Genomic DNA, 15,269 nt, shown 5'->3' on the forward strand with positions numbered 1-15,269 from the left:
CTCTCTCCAGCATAATGATCTGCATTTATAAATCCACTTTTAATAAATATGGCGAAGGTTTAGGCACGAGAATAAGCATAATGATTACTTTATGTATCTTACTTCCTGGAAATGTTATCTAGTCCGATTGTACTGCAACACCACTCACGAAATTTGGCCTACATACTCATATTATTCTTATGCAGGTGTAAGCAACCCAACTCTTCTATTCACACACAAAGTACAATAGATTTGTATTCCCGTTGTTTTGCTAAGAGAACCGCAGCGTGTGATCGGGCAACTAAATGAATTAATTTGAGTTATATGCTACCCCCGACTTAGAATTCATCCCATTGAGTTGAATTGAATTGGTATCTTTGTTCTCCTCACTTGAAACCTTCCATGTTAATATCATTTTGTAATGTGATACCGTCATTAGCATCGCATGAGGTCGAACTCATTACACCAAATCATTTCTAACTTGGAAGGATGCTACATATTTATACGCACCGAAATACATAGGATTCGTCGATGATCATGATAACCGTGCTCCGAAATGATACCTGCCTGTTGAAAATATCAATTAACACGATTTCATTTCACGTAATCAGACACAAGTCTGGAAACCTGCAATTCAGAGAACGATCTTACAAACCGACCATAATCATTTTCACATTTGAGGGAAACGGTGAAAAAACAGAAGCCCCGCAGCTTCCTCAAATCTTTCCACGTCATATTTTTATGTCGTTAACGAAAGAAAACGTTCCTTGAAAAATCATCCTGCGTGAAATTTGCTTACCTAATTGACATGGTTCACATGCTGAAAGTGACAGCTCGTTAACCACACACACGGAGACCGGCTAAAAGTCAGTGGTTCGGTGGACATGCTCCGACCAAAAAGAGACTCATCACAAATTTAGTGCACCTGGCTCGCCTCCTTTCTCCTTCTTAATAAAACCCGGCATAAAACACACACTCACCTGGCCATTGTTAATGTAAAAATGAAGAGAATTTTCGCCCCGATATGAATTTTTAACGAGCTAGTTGAACTCTCAAAGTTAAGTGATGAAGCTTTAAATAATAAAACATAGTTTCCAGAAATTAATTGACTTTTTAAATCTATCCAACATTTTCAAACCCATCACTTTTTACACAAGTGACAAATGTGCATGTACAAAATGCTAGTAAGGATAATGATCACTCTCATTGATTGATTTGGAAACTCAAGGCGATAAACTTATGGATACGCCTACAACTTTTTCTTACACGTATCTCACGATCACATAAAATTCTGAGGTAAACGATCTTTCTAGAACATTCGCATCCAATTTCAGAGTGGGAAAGAAAACGTCATCCACCCAAACACAATGAGGAACGAATGCATTGTTTTGATGTATATAGAGATGAAGAGTCCATAAACTTACAAACACCGTCGCTTCGTAGGCTCTCTCTGCCTTCTCCTTTGTGCATAAAGTTTTTAAAGGAAAACTTTGGAAATCAAGTAAACCAAGTTAAATACAAAGTACTCCACAAAATTTCAGCCCTCTTCAACTCGCACACAAGAAATAGTGCTGTCTCATGACACGAGTACGGTCGTGTTGAGTCGAGAGCGAGCTCAGAAATTAAAAGGTGAATTAAAATTGGAGAAAGCTCCAGTGAATGTTTTATAGTTTCCTGAATTTCACTAAACGAAAATGTTGTGTCATGTGAAATGCCCATCAGAAATTATTCAAGTATTTAATTTGCTACGTGCAAACTTTTGCAATTTATATCTTTAAACCTATTAATTAATTAATTATGAGACCTGGCATCCATTTATGTAACTTTTATTTTAATTTTGCCCCTTTTAAGTAGCACACTGTGCAGACCATCTATTTATCTCGCAGTCAACCATCATTCAACTCGTCGTCGTCGTTGCAGATGACTTATCATCTCTGTAATTTGAACGTCGTCCAACTTTTTACTCCTTTCTCCATTGTTGGTGCTGAAAGCATTTACGTTGGCGGAACCTATGGCCTCATTCAACCCAGAAAATAAAACAGATGCAGTAATTCCAGTCCTATTTCTTAATTTCCTTCATTCTATACGTATACGTAGTACTTTTTGGATAGAAAAGTTATGAAATTTTTCCTGAGTCCCTTCTGGTAAAAGTCTAACTGCATTATATTACGCATTGTTCCAACTTTTCCTTCATAAACGTCGCCCTTGCTCCTCGTCATTCACCATCTGCTTGATTTCTTTCTCCACATTCCTTGCCATCCTTGGCATGCATCTCTTGTCCTCTGTTGTTTCCCTTCCAGAAAATTTAATTGCATTCGAGTTTGATTGATTAGACTTTGTGGAAGATGGGAAAGCCAAGTCAACGGCGGAGAAGCGCAAAAAATGTTCACGTATAAAGTTAGAAAAAATTCTTTATCTGTAACTTTTTAGATAAAAAAGTTAATTCGCTCATTTCCATATTTGCCCAGAGGCAGGAAACGAAACCAATTCTTCAAAAAGACTGATGAGATATGAAACATGTTTAATAATTTATTTGCATCCAGTTGAAAAATACCTCGTTTGCTTAATTTTACATACCTGATTACAACATGGGTTTATCCTGGTGAGGGTTCCATGTTGTTGCTGGTGCTGTTGGACAGCGGCTGATCTTCCTGTCGAACTTGAGGACGTGTAGGAACAAGGTTGAGAAACTTTAGAACCTTTTTGTAGCTTCCGGGCATAATAGTACATGGCCATTTTAACCTCACGCTAATAACAGAACGACTTGCACACTTTCAGAGTTCATATTCTCACTCACTTTTCATTTCGGTCTTCATGGGAAAAAGAGGAAAACACTTTAAAGTAAAACTTAAATGGGAACACTTTACTTTTTACTTTTACTCATGTTGTGCCACGTTGCAGGATAATGTTCTTGTGAGATTCTGAGATTGGATCAGGCCATTTCCTCGCCATGTCTTGTTTTGACGCTGCAAATACAGAACGAGATTGTGGATGATACAGAAAACTTGTGAAACCATGTTCGTAAAGAAATAAATATCACTTTAGTATCCGAGCATTTTTTTGACCAATTTTTGGTCACGTGTATAAATGGATGCATACGTACTTGTGTTGCACATGTATGTAGCAATGCAAGCAATAGTATGTCGCAACTTTTTAACTTTGGAGACTTATCTTGTTAAGAGATTTGGAAAATTTATTGCTGATGAAGATGACTGTGCTAAAGCTGAAATTTTAGCTGGTCTCCTACACTTTCTGGTTCTCTGCTCTCTGCTCCTCGTCCCTGCCCGTTCTTGACTCTTCACATGAGTAAAATCTGAACAAGCTTGGAGAGTCTTTTGGGTTTTCTTTTTACGATTTAATTTTGCAGGATTACAGTACAGAGTAAAAGTGGATGAGACTGCGGTGAAGTTGGTATCTTGCTTATTGGCCGTGTTTATTAAATTATTAAAAGTTCTGAGGAAGTAGTTTGATAGGAATTTTTTATGACTTTCTCCTCTAAATAGCAAAGAATGAGTGCCTTTACTACTGATGTGGATAGCATTGCCTACTTGCTGGCATAAGTAATTATAAGGTGTTCTCACTACGCACAGATTCCTTTCCAGGTTAACAACGCACAAAATGAAAGTGAAATGGGATCTGCCCTTCACACCAACTTGGTCCTCATGCAAGATGAACACGTTTCCCTGTCAATTCCATCGTTACCCAAATCTGGGACGAGTATAAAAAATTATAGAGCCAGACTTTCTCCAGCCATATCTTAACTACATATTACACAATGTTCACCTATGTATAAGTAGATAATAGCATATTATATTATTGCATATAAATGTTACGTCACTTCATGTGAATATTCATACTTGTGAACTAACGTGAAAGTAAAAGGCGTATATTTGCAGGCATATGCTGCCCTTTATACTTATGTATAAAATAATAATTAGTACAGCAAACTCATTTGCCGGGTAATTGGTCGCTGGTTTCCCATTCTGAATATTCTGATTTTCTAGTCAACGTCTGCTGATTGAACAAACTTTCTTCTTCACTCGAATTACTCTACTTTGCCCCATATTACAAGTTTGATACTATCGATTAATTAATCTAGCTCTGATTAATTATCACGTGGCGCCCATTAATCAATTACTGTTTAATTAAAAGATGCCGTTCGAATTCCTCAACTTTTGTTTGCTTGCTCGCACACTCAACCCGACAAGTAACATATTCTCGTTAGCTATACACATGTCAAGGTCGTTGTCCTGGATGACAAGCTGTTATGTTGGTATGAACTGATGTTTGCCACAGCCTTTGACAGAAATTTGACAAAAAAAAATAGTGATAAATGACAGACAAGTCACATCTAACTCTGCTACCTCATTTGCAATTCCATTTTTCCATACTTGTGCCTTCGATATTTCGTCATTGGCGTTACATATGGCACATAAAAGGAAAAATGGTTACCAAAACGTGTGGAACTTACTCATCTTGAAATTTCTCAATTATATTTACTGCGACTGGATTAGCATTTTCATAGTACAAAAAAAATCCTCCATTTAATCTTTGAACGTTTAATGATGCAAAGGCTTGAATCCTTTGTAAAAAAAGCTCAAAAGGGATCTTACACACCACCCAAAGCGACCAACAACGAGCCACTATTACCAGCTACTACTTACACCAGTGCATACAACCTCCGTATAACCTCCTCCTCCTGGCTTGAACCCCATTAAATTTCCCATTTCCTAAAATTCCCACTTTCTTTGAACTCTAATCGACCCAAACTCTTTCAACTCTTGAATTACACTTGAATGACGGCAACTCAAACCCGCACTATACGTTCGTACGTACGAGGAACTGGCCCAACTTTTAGAATTAAACCTCATTTTTTGTAGTTAAAGAGACCCTGTGGAGTAACAAGAGCGTTAATACCCATAAAATAAGATGAGGCTTGCGAATAATGCAAGATCAGACTTTCTCTTCGTCACATTCATCTTCCAAAAATAAATAAACGTAATTTAACTGAACGTTTACTAGTTTATTTAGTTACCATTCGTACAAATTTAAAAAAAACGTATACATTCAATTAACTTTATTTACAAAGAACAGACAGCAAATTTAATGCCGGTAGTCCATCAAAGTTTTGTCCATTTTATTGATTGCTTCCTTTCCAAGTCATTCCCGCAGTTAATATGTGCAACTTTCGGGCACAAATGCCTTCCCCACATTCTTGCTTGCCCACTTTTACTTCCTCCTACTGCTCCACTTACTCCAACCGTCTTTTTCTTGGTAAAGTGTTTTCATTGTTGGTGTGGGATCACTTCTTATCTTTATGTCATGAGGATTTCCAGAGTCCAGATCTTGGAAGTGAAAAGTGAGAAAACATTCCAGCTGAAAGGTATTGGCTTTCCCCAGCTGCGAAGAAGAGAAAAACATTTTTCTCCAATTGGACCCAATGCAACCAATTGCGTCCAAGCCTTTTCTCCTTTCAAGGAAAAACCACCAGAAAAAGTAACCCACCTTCGACAACAAAATCAAACCACAGCAGTCAAGGAGCTCTGGGATTCAAGGAAGATTATTACTGCGTACGTTCCATAATGAAAAGGGTTTTGGCAAACGACTATGTGCTTTTGCCTGTTTACGCATTTTGATTAATTTTGACTCGAGAGAGAGAGTCAAATTATTGCAATTTTTGAAGAAAACAAATTTTATTGCAACTTGAGACAACATTTGTATAGGCTTCCAACCAAAGTTGCTACTCCACACGACCTGTGGCAGAAAGTAAACCACAAATCTTGAGCGTAGAAAGAAACATGTCATTTGTTTGTGCAAACTCCTTTCCGTCTTGGGAGAAGGAATTTGTAACAGGCAACGATGTGTGTTCACGTCAGTGCAATTTTGGTTTGACATGCTGCAACTCTTTCAATGCTTTTCGCAACTCCACAAACCAAAAAAAATCAACGAGGAAGGAAAACCTGGCACTTTTAAATCATACTTCGGTGGCCAATATCGTTTGCAGTCATCGAGCATCAAGATCAAGAAAATAGTATTCACAGATACTCGAAAAGCAATATAGGAAGAATAATTTGACTGTCAAACCACATGTGTGTCAACGCAAATTTGAGCATATTTTATTAATGCAACCAATTTAAAACCACTTGATAGCTACGATAGTTCCATAGTTCAGTTAAGTAGTGGAATTGTTAATTAGATAAGATGTTTACATAATCTCACAATTTTAAATAATCATGAAGCAGATTAAATCACTCCTGTCAATCCAACAAATTAAGATGTATGCAAAACAATGAATTTAATTTCTAATCAGCAAAATATTTTCGGTATTTGATGTGTCTCTTTTGGAAAACATCACTCACAAAACGACTACGACCAGATTTCTCAGTCCGATCTCTATGGTCTAATATTTCTTTTTCTACAACTTGTTCTCAGGATTGGTTTTCGACTGCGGATATCAATCCATGTTCGACATACATATTTTTTCTTGTTTGTGGGTTCAGAAAAACATCCTGGTCGAAGATCTCTTTTACATAAATAATATTTATGTAGCCCAATTCTATTCTCTCATATACTTTATTCAGGGAAACCACCATATTCCAGCCAGCGAAATTTATTTATTTTTACTTGAAAATGAGTGGAAAAGTTGGAGACTGCAAATTATACATAAATTAATATAAACTTACTTTTGGCCGATGACTAATCTCGGTGTGTCTTTTAGAAACAGGAAAACATGAAGGCCATCATATTTTATACAATCAATGACCACATTTGCCAGTAATTAAGTGTCGCTTGTGGTCTTGGTAAGCAGTTATGCACAAATTAACTAGGGTTATTTGTATCCCAGTTCAGTTTGTTTTTACTCACAAAACAATGAAATACACTTTACACACACGTTTCTTCTCACTTTCACCAGCATCCCAGCGATGCTTCCCGGATGACACGCTAAAGCCAACTGGATTCTGAGAGAGAAAGTTTTGCCAAGAAATCTCGTTGTTGCATCCACCACGACCGACCGACCAGTGTTGCACTACGACCCCAGAGCTGCGAGTGCTTGGGAGTTTCGTATAGGTTTGTGAGGATTTCGATCTCACTCATTTTATCCATTTCTCCCCTGGAGCCAAACGCATTTCCACTTTCCATTTCATCTTTATTTTCTCTGCCTTCTCATTGTTCAAGTGACTGGGTTAAGAAGATGAAAGGGGTTTCCTATGAGTGCCGGCTGCCAAGCTTTTTTGTACGCATAATGGTCATTTTCATGTTTTTTTTGTGGTGAAAGCCAATGGGAAATGTCTGTTTCTCCAACACAGCCGGTGGACATGACTATTGCTTCAAGAAATGTGAACTCTGGTAAAATGGCCAAAATTAGTGTAAAATGTCTTACTTCACACGTTCTTGTCTTGTCTGAATATACTTTCTATGAGGTTTCAAAGTAACTACTACTGTGGACCAGACTAGAAGTCTTGCCGCAGTTTTGTGGCTGCTCTATCCACACTACCACGACCTCACGTATTAAATAAGGTTTTTAGTAGTGCTGAGTGAGAAACTATAAAACCACGTTTGTAGGTACTAAACTTTCACTAGCAGCACCCCATAAAATTAAAATAAAACGTGTCTTCCAGCTCAAAGGTAATTAAACGAGTCTTATTTTGTAAACAGGACTGGTGAGGTGACAGACGGACACAGAGTTGCATGCAGATTAAGGAACGAAATTAGAAATGTTGTGTAACTAATAATGGAAAATTTAGGAATTTTGAAAATAATAATATCAACTTCCTGTTTTCAAGTTTTGAGAATTTTTGTTGCCTATATAAATATGTTCATAGTAGGGTCAGCTATTCCTGCTAGTTTGTATGTAAGAACTCTATGTTGTCATTACGTGTAAATGTGGACCGGCGACCGTGTTATGTAAAACAGAATAACGAGTCTTTCATCAATTTATTTTTCATGTCTTGAACATCATCATTATCGTAGCAGACTCGTACTGCATTTTCAGTACTACATACTTTCATTATAAGGACGAAGGAAACAATATGACATGCATTATCATATCAGAACATGTGTACAGACACATGTAAAGCCTTGATTTGAATTCTTGAATATTTTGATACTCTCGCTGACAGACGAAGGAAAAACACTCTGTAATTTTATGCTTACACTATTTGGTTCAAGGACAAAATGAGTAAAATTCGAGTTGATTGCGTACTTTTTTTTATATACGGATAAAATGCGAGACTTTCTTTGAAACAAATTCCTCCATCAAACCTTCTTATTTATATATTTTCTACAAGCACACGTAAAGAAAATGTGGAGATTTATAAGCATTTCCATCACCACTCTCGCAGCAGGCAACGTTGCAACTTATACGCTTATGAAACTAAAAAAACACAATGTTGCGTGGATTTTTGTAGCAACTTTTATTTATTAGAAAGCTCCAGCTTCCTTTGTGACAGACATCCCCTCCTGCCAGGTGAGGTGGTGAGATTTGAGCCATTTGGGCTGATTCGAATGGAGAGTGGATTTGTGTAAGTAGGGGCATTAGCATTAAGAAGAAGGCGATTTAGGCCGTTTGGCTTTCACTCCAAGAAAGAAAGCCTTCTTGCTCTCATTACTTTATGCAGCAAGAGAGTCTGCAGAAGCAGAGTCGCTGAAGCTGGCTGGCTGGAGTTTAACGCAGTTTTTTTCAGTTCATCTGGCTTCCTTTCCTTGTGTGAGTGATGCGCTTTGCTGTTCACAAATTCCTTCGTCAGAAGAATAAAAGAAGAATAAGGTCATAAGTTAGAATGGGAATCAGAGAGCTGGAAACGCTTTCATGGAGAGTTCATTCTGTGTGGTGTACGTACTACATTTGTACTTCCCGCCAGTACGTGTGGTCTTTGTTCCATTTTGCTTGTTACGTGTGATCGTACATCGATTATTCTTACGTATTATTAATTAAAGTAATATAATAACTACATTGCACGTGCGGATTACTAATATGGTCAACAAAGAGATCGTTGTATTTTTACACAATATTTTCCAACTTCCTGCAAGGTCTAGAAATGTGATCCCCCTAAAAAAGTAGCCAAAGTGACGAAAAAGTGTCCAACCTTGAGTGTTTAGTTCTCTTGAAACTTGGTGTGTTCCACACAACTTTTCATCTTCTGGATTGCACACACTTTCTCCTCCTTGTTATCATCATCAAGCATATGTCTCTGCCACTTTATCCTTTGATTTTATGCCTTTGTACTCACTCATAATGGGCAGGCGTACATATTTGTGCAGTATCGTACAACTTCCTTCACTTTGATTCTTCGTACTTTGATCTCCTTTGTTTTCTGAGCAAAGTGGGTAAATGTTTCAAGGCAAACGAGGAGATGAGTGAAAGCTAGCACATACACATTCATTGCATTTTGCATGCATCAGATAAAGCCAGATATGATTTACAAGAAGAAATATGCTAACTCGAGCACTTTCCACGTTTCCCACTTGTTCAGTATTGTTCTCTAATGATTTGCAAACTATTATGCAAATTGTGACGGTGGTGATCAAACTTGGATAAATAACTAAAGCACTCGCAGGTGCTCGTAGAATGAGCTCGTACTGTTTACTGTACCAAATTATGAATCCAGCCTCAAGGCAAAAGGTTTTCCCTTGGTCTACGTTAATATGCATACCAGATTTGTTTAGAGTATTTTTTTTCTTGCATGAAATAGTGAGATCGTTCTTAGTCATTAGTATGAAAGTGAAAGTGATGAGGTGAGAGACCATGAGATGCTAAGACGCTCGGCTTTCTTTTAATACTAATAATGTTTAGAGTGGGCGCATAAACTCGAGAAAATTAACTCAAGTGGTGGGTACATGCATTCAGTAAAAGATTAGAGCAGCTTTTAGGATTAAATTAGAGTAAGAAGTTGAGAACAAGCTTCAGTCATGTAATGCCAAGAAGGAGGACGTTAAAACCATTGTCATATTTTTTATTAATAGCCGATGTGTGGATGGGAAGAAGTGCATTCGCCTTATCGTAGTCATAAAATGAAATAAAATAAGGTTATGAAACGATACTATTTTACGTCCGTCTGTAAAAACAAATTACTGACGCAATTCATTCATTCGAATTCTCTAAATTCCTCCAGAAAACGAGTTTATGATTCGGGAAGCATAAAATAATAACTTTTTTTTCTTTCATGTGTTTTCTCGTGTTTATCGTGAAGGATCCTAATGCGAGTAATCTCATAAAAATGAAAACATCTTGTCCCTGTTAACGCAGTAAAGTAAATCAGTTGACGGGCCTAAACTTCATAAAATAGCAAAATGATTTATGTTCCTTGTTTGCCAGCTCATTCCTAAATCTTAAAAATGAGCCAAGTTCTTGGTGGAGTTGGAGACAAGAGCTCAATTGCTTTCTCTTTGCACACACCAAAGATTCTGCATTCTGCTCAAGTGTCCCACCCAACCAACCAATACGTATAGGTTTCTTTATCCTTGTGTATATACACCGCTTTTGGCAAAGTTCGTGGTTTCCAGTCTAAGTACCAACCTCAAGCAAACCGCAAGGGAAGTCGTCCGACCAAAACAAAGGGGTGCAATATATTACGGAAGAACTGGAAGGGATCTGTGAAATAACGTTGAAATAAAGAGATGTGACGATAGCAGATTATCAACTCTTCGTTTCTGTATATTCAATCCTAATGTGATTTTTAGAAACTTGTAAGAGTTTTCATAAACTATGTTTTCAATTGGATGTGAATCCTGTTCCTAAAAATGTGAAGCGAAATAAAGGATTCCATATAAAATATCACACTTCATTGCTCGAGCCCTACTTCGCTCAGCCCACGCTGTTGTCCAGTGGAGATGATAAAAAGAAAGACTTTTCTTGAAAAACGACTCCTTGTTGTAGTTCGTGACAATGGTTGGATGAACCGAGTGGTGGGCTGGCTTCCTTCGCAGCAAAGACACAGCCAACAACTTAGGAGACACTTATGGAAAAAGTTGTGATCTAATTTTTACTTTTGTTACCACACGACCATCACCACTCCACAAATTCTTTCTCTCTTTCCTGCTGGACAAAATTGGTGATGGGAAGTAAATCACAGCTCGCTCTAGTGTTGGAATGAATCAGGTTTGTGCCTTGATTCTGCACACTCAATCTTGCTCATTAACGCTAAGTGGCACTTATACCGTGAAAAGTACTTACGGATTTTCAGAATCCGTAATTGTTTTTCGGTCCTCAATTGTCACCAAGAGGTTCGAAGTGGTGAAGAATTTTCAAATGAAAAACTCAAGACCAAAGAAGCACATTTTATACTTCATTCACATAAGTATTTTGTATTGTCGCATTGCATTGTTTGTCAGCGAAGGAATCTTTAGCTTGGAAAAGTATAAAAATGTGTTCACACTCGAGACGACTTTGTCGAAAGTTGTAGTACGCGTTGTAACCTCAGCACCAACGAAGAAAATGGAGATTGTGTTTTGGCCACTTTGCTCGGGAGTCAATCAGACTAAACTGCAAATTGTTCAATATGATAAAGTGGATCTTGGGAGCAAGTTATCCCGAGCTAAACATATAAACGTGATATTGAGAAAGTATTTCACCAATGAATGGAAAATCGAACCTAATCATGGACTAAGCGATGGAGAAGCAGGGATTTGGTCTTCCTTGGGATTTGGTAACCCATATTAAATCCATGCCGTCATAATCTAGAGTCCTTCATCAACATTCCTTCGAAAACTACAGTAAAGTGAATAATGCAAATAAGAAACGCAACCGAAATTATTGTCTGGCTAATAAACAAGTTAATTTAGTTTCTTAAAATCTGTCTCACATTTTATTCACAATAATACGCATGCAAATTATTAGTAACAAAGAGTTTAAAGACTATCTATCGTTAATTATTTGTTAAATATTGAACATGTTTTAGTTTGATTTATCGTCGTTTTCTTTGACGATTCACAGATTTACTAGTGTATCTATTTCCTTTAATTCAGCAACAGAAGCTACACTACTATCCCCGTAGAACCGAGATCCAATGTCTCAAAATTTTCGAATCCTTTTGCAGACAAGAGCATTCGGATGATGGCAGGACCTTTTCCACTTGGAGAATAAACAATATCAAGGCTCATTTATTATTAATAAATGTCACACATCTACGTAAAACTAGCTGCCGGTCTGATACACAAACATTTTATGATTATTACCATTTTATGAGATCCTTTGTAGTAATGCGATCTGGAAAAGTGGGATTGACGATGTCAAAGATTTCGAGCTTCACGTCATCAAATTCAACCGGGTCACCATTGTATCTCATTTTTATATCCTGCAAGCAGCAGAGAGAAATGTATTACGTACATAAATACGTATCTATGTAAATGCATACAACAGATTACATCATCCGGGAGACAAATTATGTTCAGTTTGGCCTACCTTGTAATAATAGTGTAGATCAAATTCGTCCAAGTACCCCTTATCGCTGCGATTCATAATCCTCATAAAGTACGCGAGTGATTGTGGCTGGTCGATGTAAGTGTTTGCAAGGACAAATTCCGTAAAAGTTTTAAAATCCATTTGATTATTAAGTGTTGCCACACTACTGAATAGCTTCTCCACAAAGGTAGGAGTAAGCTGAATTTGGGTTTGATGATGGTTTGAAGGGTCGTCACAACTGTGTCGTCGAAGGTCAAGAGAAAACCTTTGGGATTAAACACGAGTCCATTAACCGGTGTTGTTACTTGCATGTGCAGTTTTATAAAAATATAATCAAGATTTCCACATACTTCATGAAATCGTGTTGATTAAGCATAGCTTTGCAATCTTTATCCAGACTTTGAAAGTGATTGTAAATTCTATTTGCGGTTTTTAATGAAAACCAATCAACCCAACCGGTTAGTGAGGCAGTCTGTCGTTATTAAGAAAGTTAGCATTTTTGGAAACAATTAGTATATAATTATGGAGCTTGAAGTACTCAGAAACCTGATTTTCTTCAACAACTCGAATCTCATCAATCAATCCGGAAGCCATGATATCAACAATTCTAAGTTTACCTGTCCTTTGAGGATCGAGGAAAAAGAAGAATCTTTTGATTGCAAGTATGACATAGTATTCATTTGGAAATGCTGTCCTCGAATATTGCACTTGGAAGGGTTCGTATTCAAGGAGAAAATTAATGAGACCTTGATTTACAATGGCATAAATTTTAAATTGAAATTAATAACATTTGATATGTACAACTTGACTGAAGATGATTAATTATTTCATCCTGCTGCATACCTTGCTCCGTAAGAAACCCCGTGCCAAAACTACTCTGCTGGTACAAAGTTAGCTGAAGAAATTTATTGTAATTTCTATCACAAATATATCGGAAAACGAGACTCGTTCGAATACGATTAATTTTCTTTGCTATTGGTTCGGAAGCCATTTTCAGAGTAAAGAATAATTTTCCAGTTAGGAGTTGTCTACATGAAATTGCACATATAGCGAAATATTTTGTGAATTAAAATTAAAATCTCAAATTATTTTACTCATATCGCGGCCCCAATTCTTTTTTTGATTTTAGATAATGCACAAAGTCCATATGCAACTGATCTTGCAGGTCACCATTTTCTCTTAAGGGTCCCTCCACCCTGCTTCTCCACCATGTCAAAGGTATATTTCGAGGACCCCGATTGGAATTACTTACTAAAACTCTCCACAAAGTCTAGAAAAGTAATAAAATATGTCACATAAATTGAATGATCAACCATGTAATATGCACAAATTTATGTACTTCAAGTTCCGAATTGTCAAACAACTCCGATGTCATTCTTTCACACACCCTCTGATGCGCCACTTTCGCCAACTCGTCATCTATGCTAACCTATATAATCAACCTCTAATTTAAAATCCACACTCACATCTACTCCATAACAATGTATAGATTCGGATATTCATATGTTTATGTAAGAATTCTACGTAAATAGGACGGCATACGATTGGGCTTGTATTTTTGAACATTGTTTTGCTTTCGCCATCCATGCTTTTCATATCTTCTACAGCTTTCCGAACAAGTTTTTCCATCCGGACATTTCTTTCTTGTACGACGGCCCACAGATCGTCAATTGGTGTTTTGTAATTATGGCCCATTTTTTAAATGACCAAACCAAGTTCTGGATCTGCTTGAATCGATCTATGAAAGAAATCACTGCGTATGATCGTGCCAGATGGATTTACAAACTTTGTAAGTATTATTGGCCGAATATCAAATAAGTTGGTTGGTTTAGTGGTAAGAAAGTCCTATAACAACAGTGAAAGTCCAGTCATATAAAAAATTCATTACAACAATTATTCAAGATCTGCATATTTATTATGAAATGATTTATTTGTTTTCGAACGAAATAAACAGACATTTTGTTAATATCTAAACTTGCGGTAAATCCTAAACTAAATTACATTAATGTTTCATCTGTCTGTGAACATAATACTTTTACATCTGTGAATTGAGGAACACATATCGTTTGTAACAATTAGTTGATAGTTTCAAAGTTTTAGTATTAAATATACACGTTTGGAAATATCTAAATATTGTGGATCTATGATGGTGTAAGGGCGGAGATAAAAATACATGTTATCAAAATACCAATAGATACACTAAATGGAATTGAACAGCAAAGTTAAAGTTTTCTCCTTCTTCAATTGACTGACTAGAATGGTGTTCATATTATGGTTTTCCTGGTATTGTTAACTCTTTGATTTTAAAAGATTATCAATTGTTTTGTAATAACTAGAAATGCAAGTGCGTTAACAAAAGATAAAATTCGTCGTCCCGTTGAAAAAGCCCTTTAAGGCACCGTGACATCATTAAATTGGACAATGTTACGAAATCTTATGTAGTCACAATATATACTGTAATAAGACTTACGATGTATGTATGTAAGTACTATAAGTTGGAGCTATGTATAAATATTTAGAGTATCTCTAGAGGTTATAAATTGAAGTAAAATTTGTAGGAGGTAGATTAGCCACTTGGATTTGTGGTTTGTTTGTGACATTCACTTGTGAGATTTTTCCTTCTCTGACTTGCTGCCTTTCGCTTCTTTTGTGCTGGGAGGTGTGCCCGAGATTCTGTTGACGCCGTCCGACTTTAAGTATTTCACGCGTTCCTTTTCCTGGGCGTTCTCTGCCGTCTCGCATTCGAAGGATGACAAGTACAGAGCTGGAACGATAAAACATGCAAATTAATGAACTGATTGGAGTCATAAATTCAACAGAACTCGGATTTGGCAGTTGTGTGTGCCAATACATTAATTATTAGATAGGCAGATTTGTACAAGTGCCAAAT

General features: G+C 36.9%; 2 protein-coding genes across 4 annotated transcripts in view; both read right to left on the bottom strand.

Moving 5' to 3' along the window:
- Nucleotides 1–6,937, bottom strand: part of LOC110841691 (ras-GEF domain-containing family member 1B) — a 31,893-nt gene extending 24,956 nt beyond the window's left edge. For both annotated transcript variants that reach the window (XM_035846990.1, XM_022087380.2), the window contains exons 1-2: nucleotides 6,663–6,937; nucleotides 2,557–2,945 (exon numbers count right to left, since the gene is read on the bottom strand). In XM_035846990.1, the coding sequence (XP_035702883.1) occupies nucleotides 2,557–2,715 (159 nt within the window). In that variant the 5' untranslated portion in view covers nucleotides 2,716–2,945; nucleotides 6,663–6,937. The remainder of the gene's footprint in view (nucleotides 1–2,556; nucleotides 2,946–6,662) is intronic.
- A 7,347-nt stretch (nucleotides 6,938–14,284) lies between these two features.
- The window catches only part of LOC110855722 (ras-GEF domain-containing family member 1B), a 54,505-nt gene continuing 53,520 nt past the window's right edge, over nucleotides 14,285–15,269 (bottom strand). For both annotated transcript variants that reach the window (XM_022104140.2, XM_022104133.2), the window contains one exon: nucleotides 14,285–15,143. In XM_022104140.2, the coding sequence (XP_021959832.2) occupies nucleotides 14,980–15,143 (164 nt within the window). In that variant the 3' untranslated portion in view covers nucleotides 14,285–14,979. The remainder of the gene's footprint in view (nucleotides 15,144–15,269) is intronic.

The sequence above is a fragment of the Folsomia candida genome, unplaced genomic scaffold, assembly GCF_002217175.1.
Source record: "Folsomia candida strain VU population unplaced genomic scaffold, ASM221717v1 Fcan01_Sc001, whole genome shotgun sequence".
Classification (NCBI taxonomy): domain Eukaryota; kingdom Metazoa; phylum Arthropoda; class Collembola; order Entomobryomorpha; family Isotomidae; genus Folsomia; species Folsomia candida.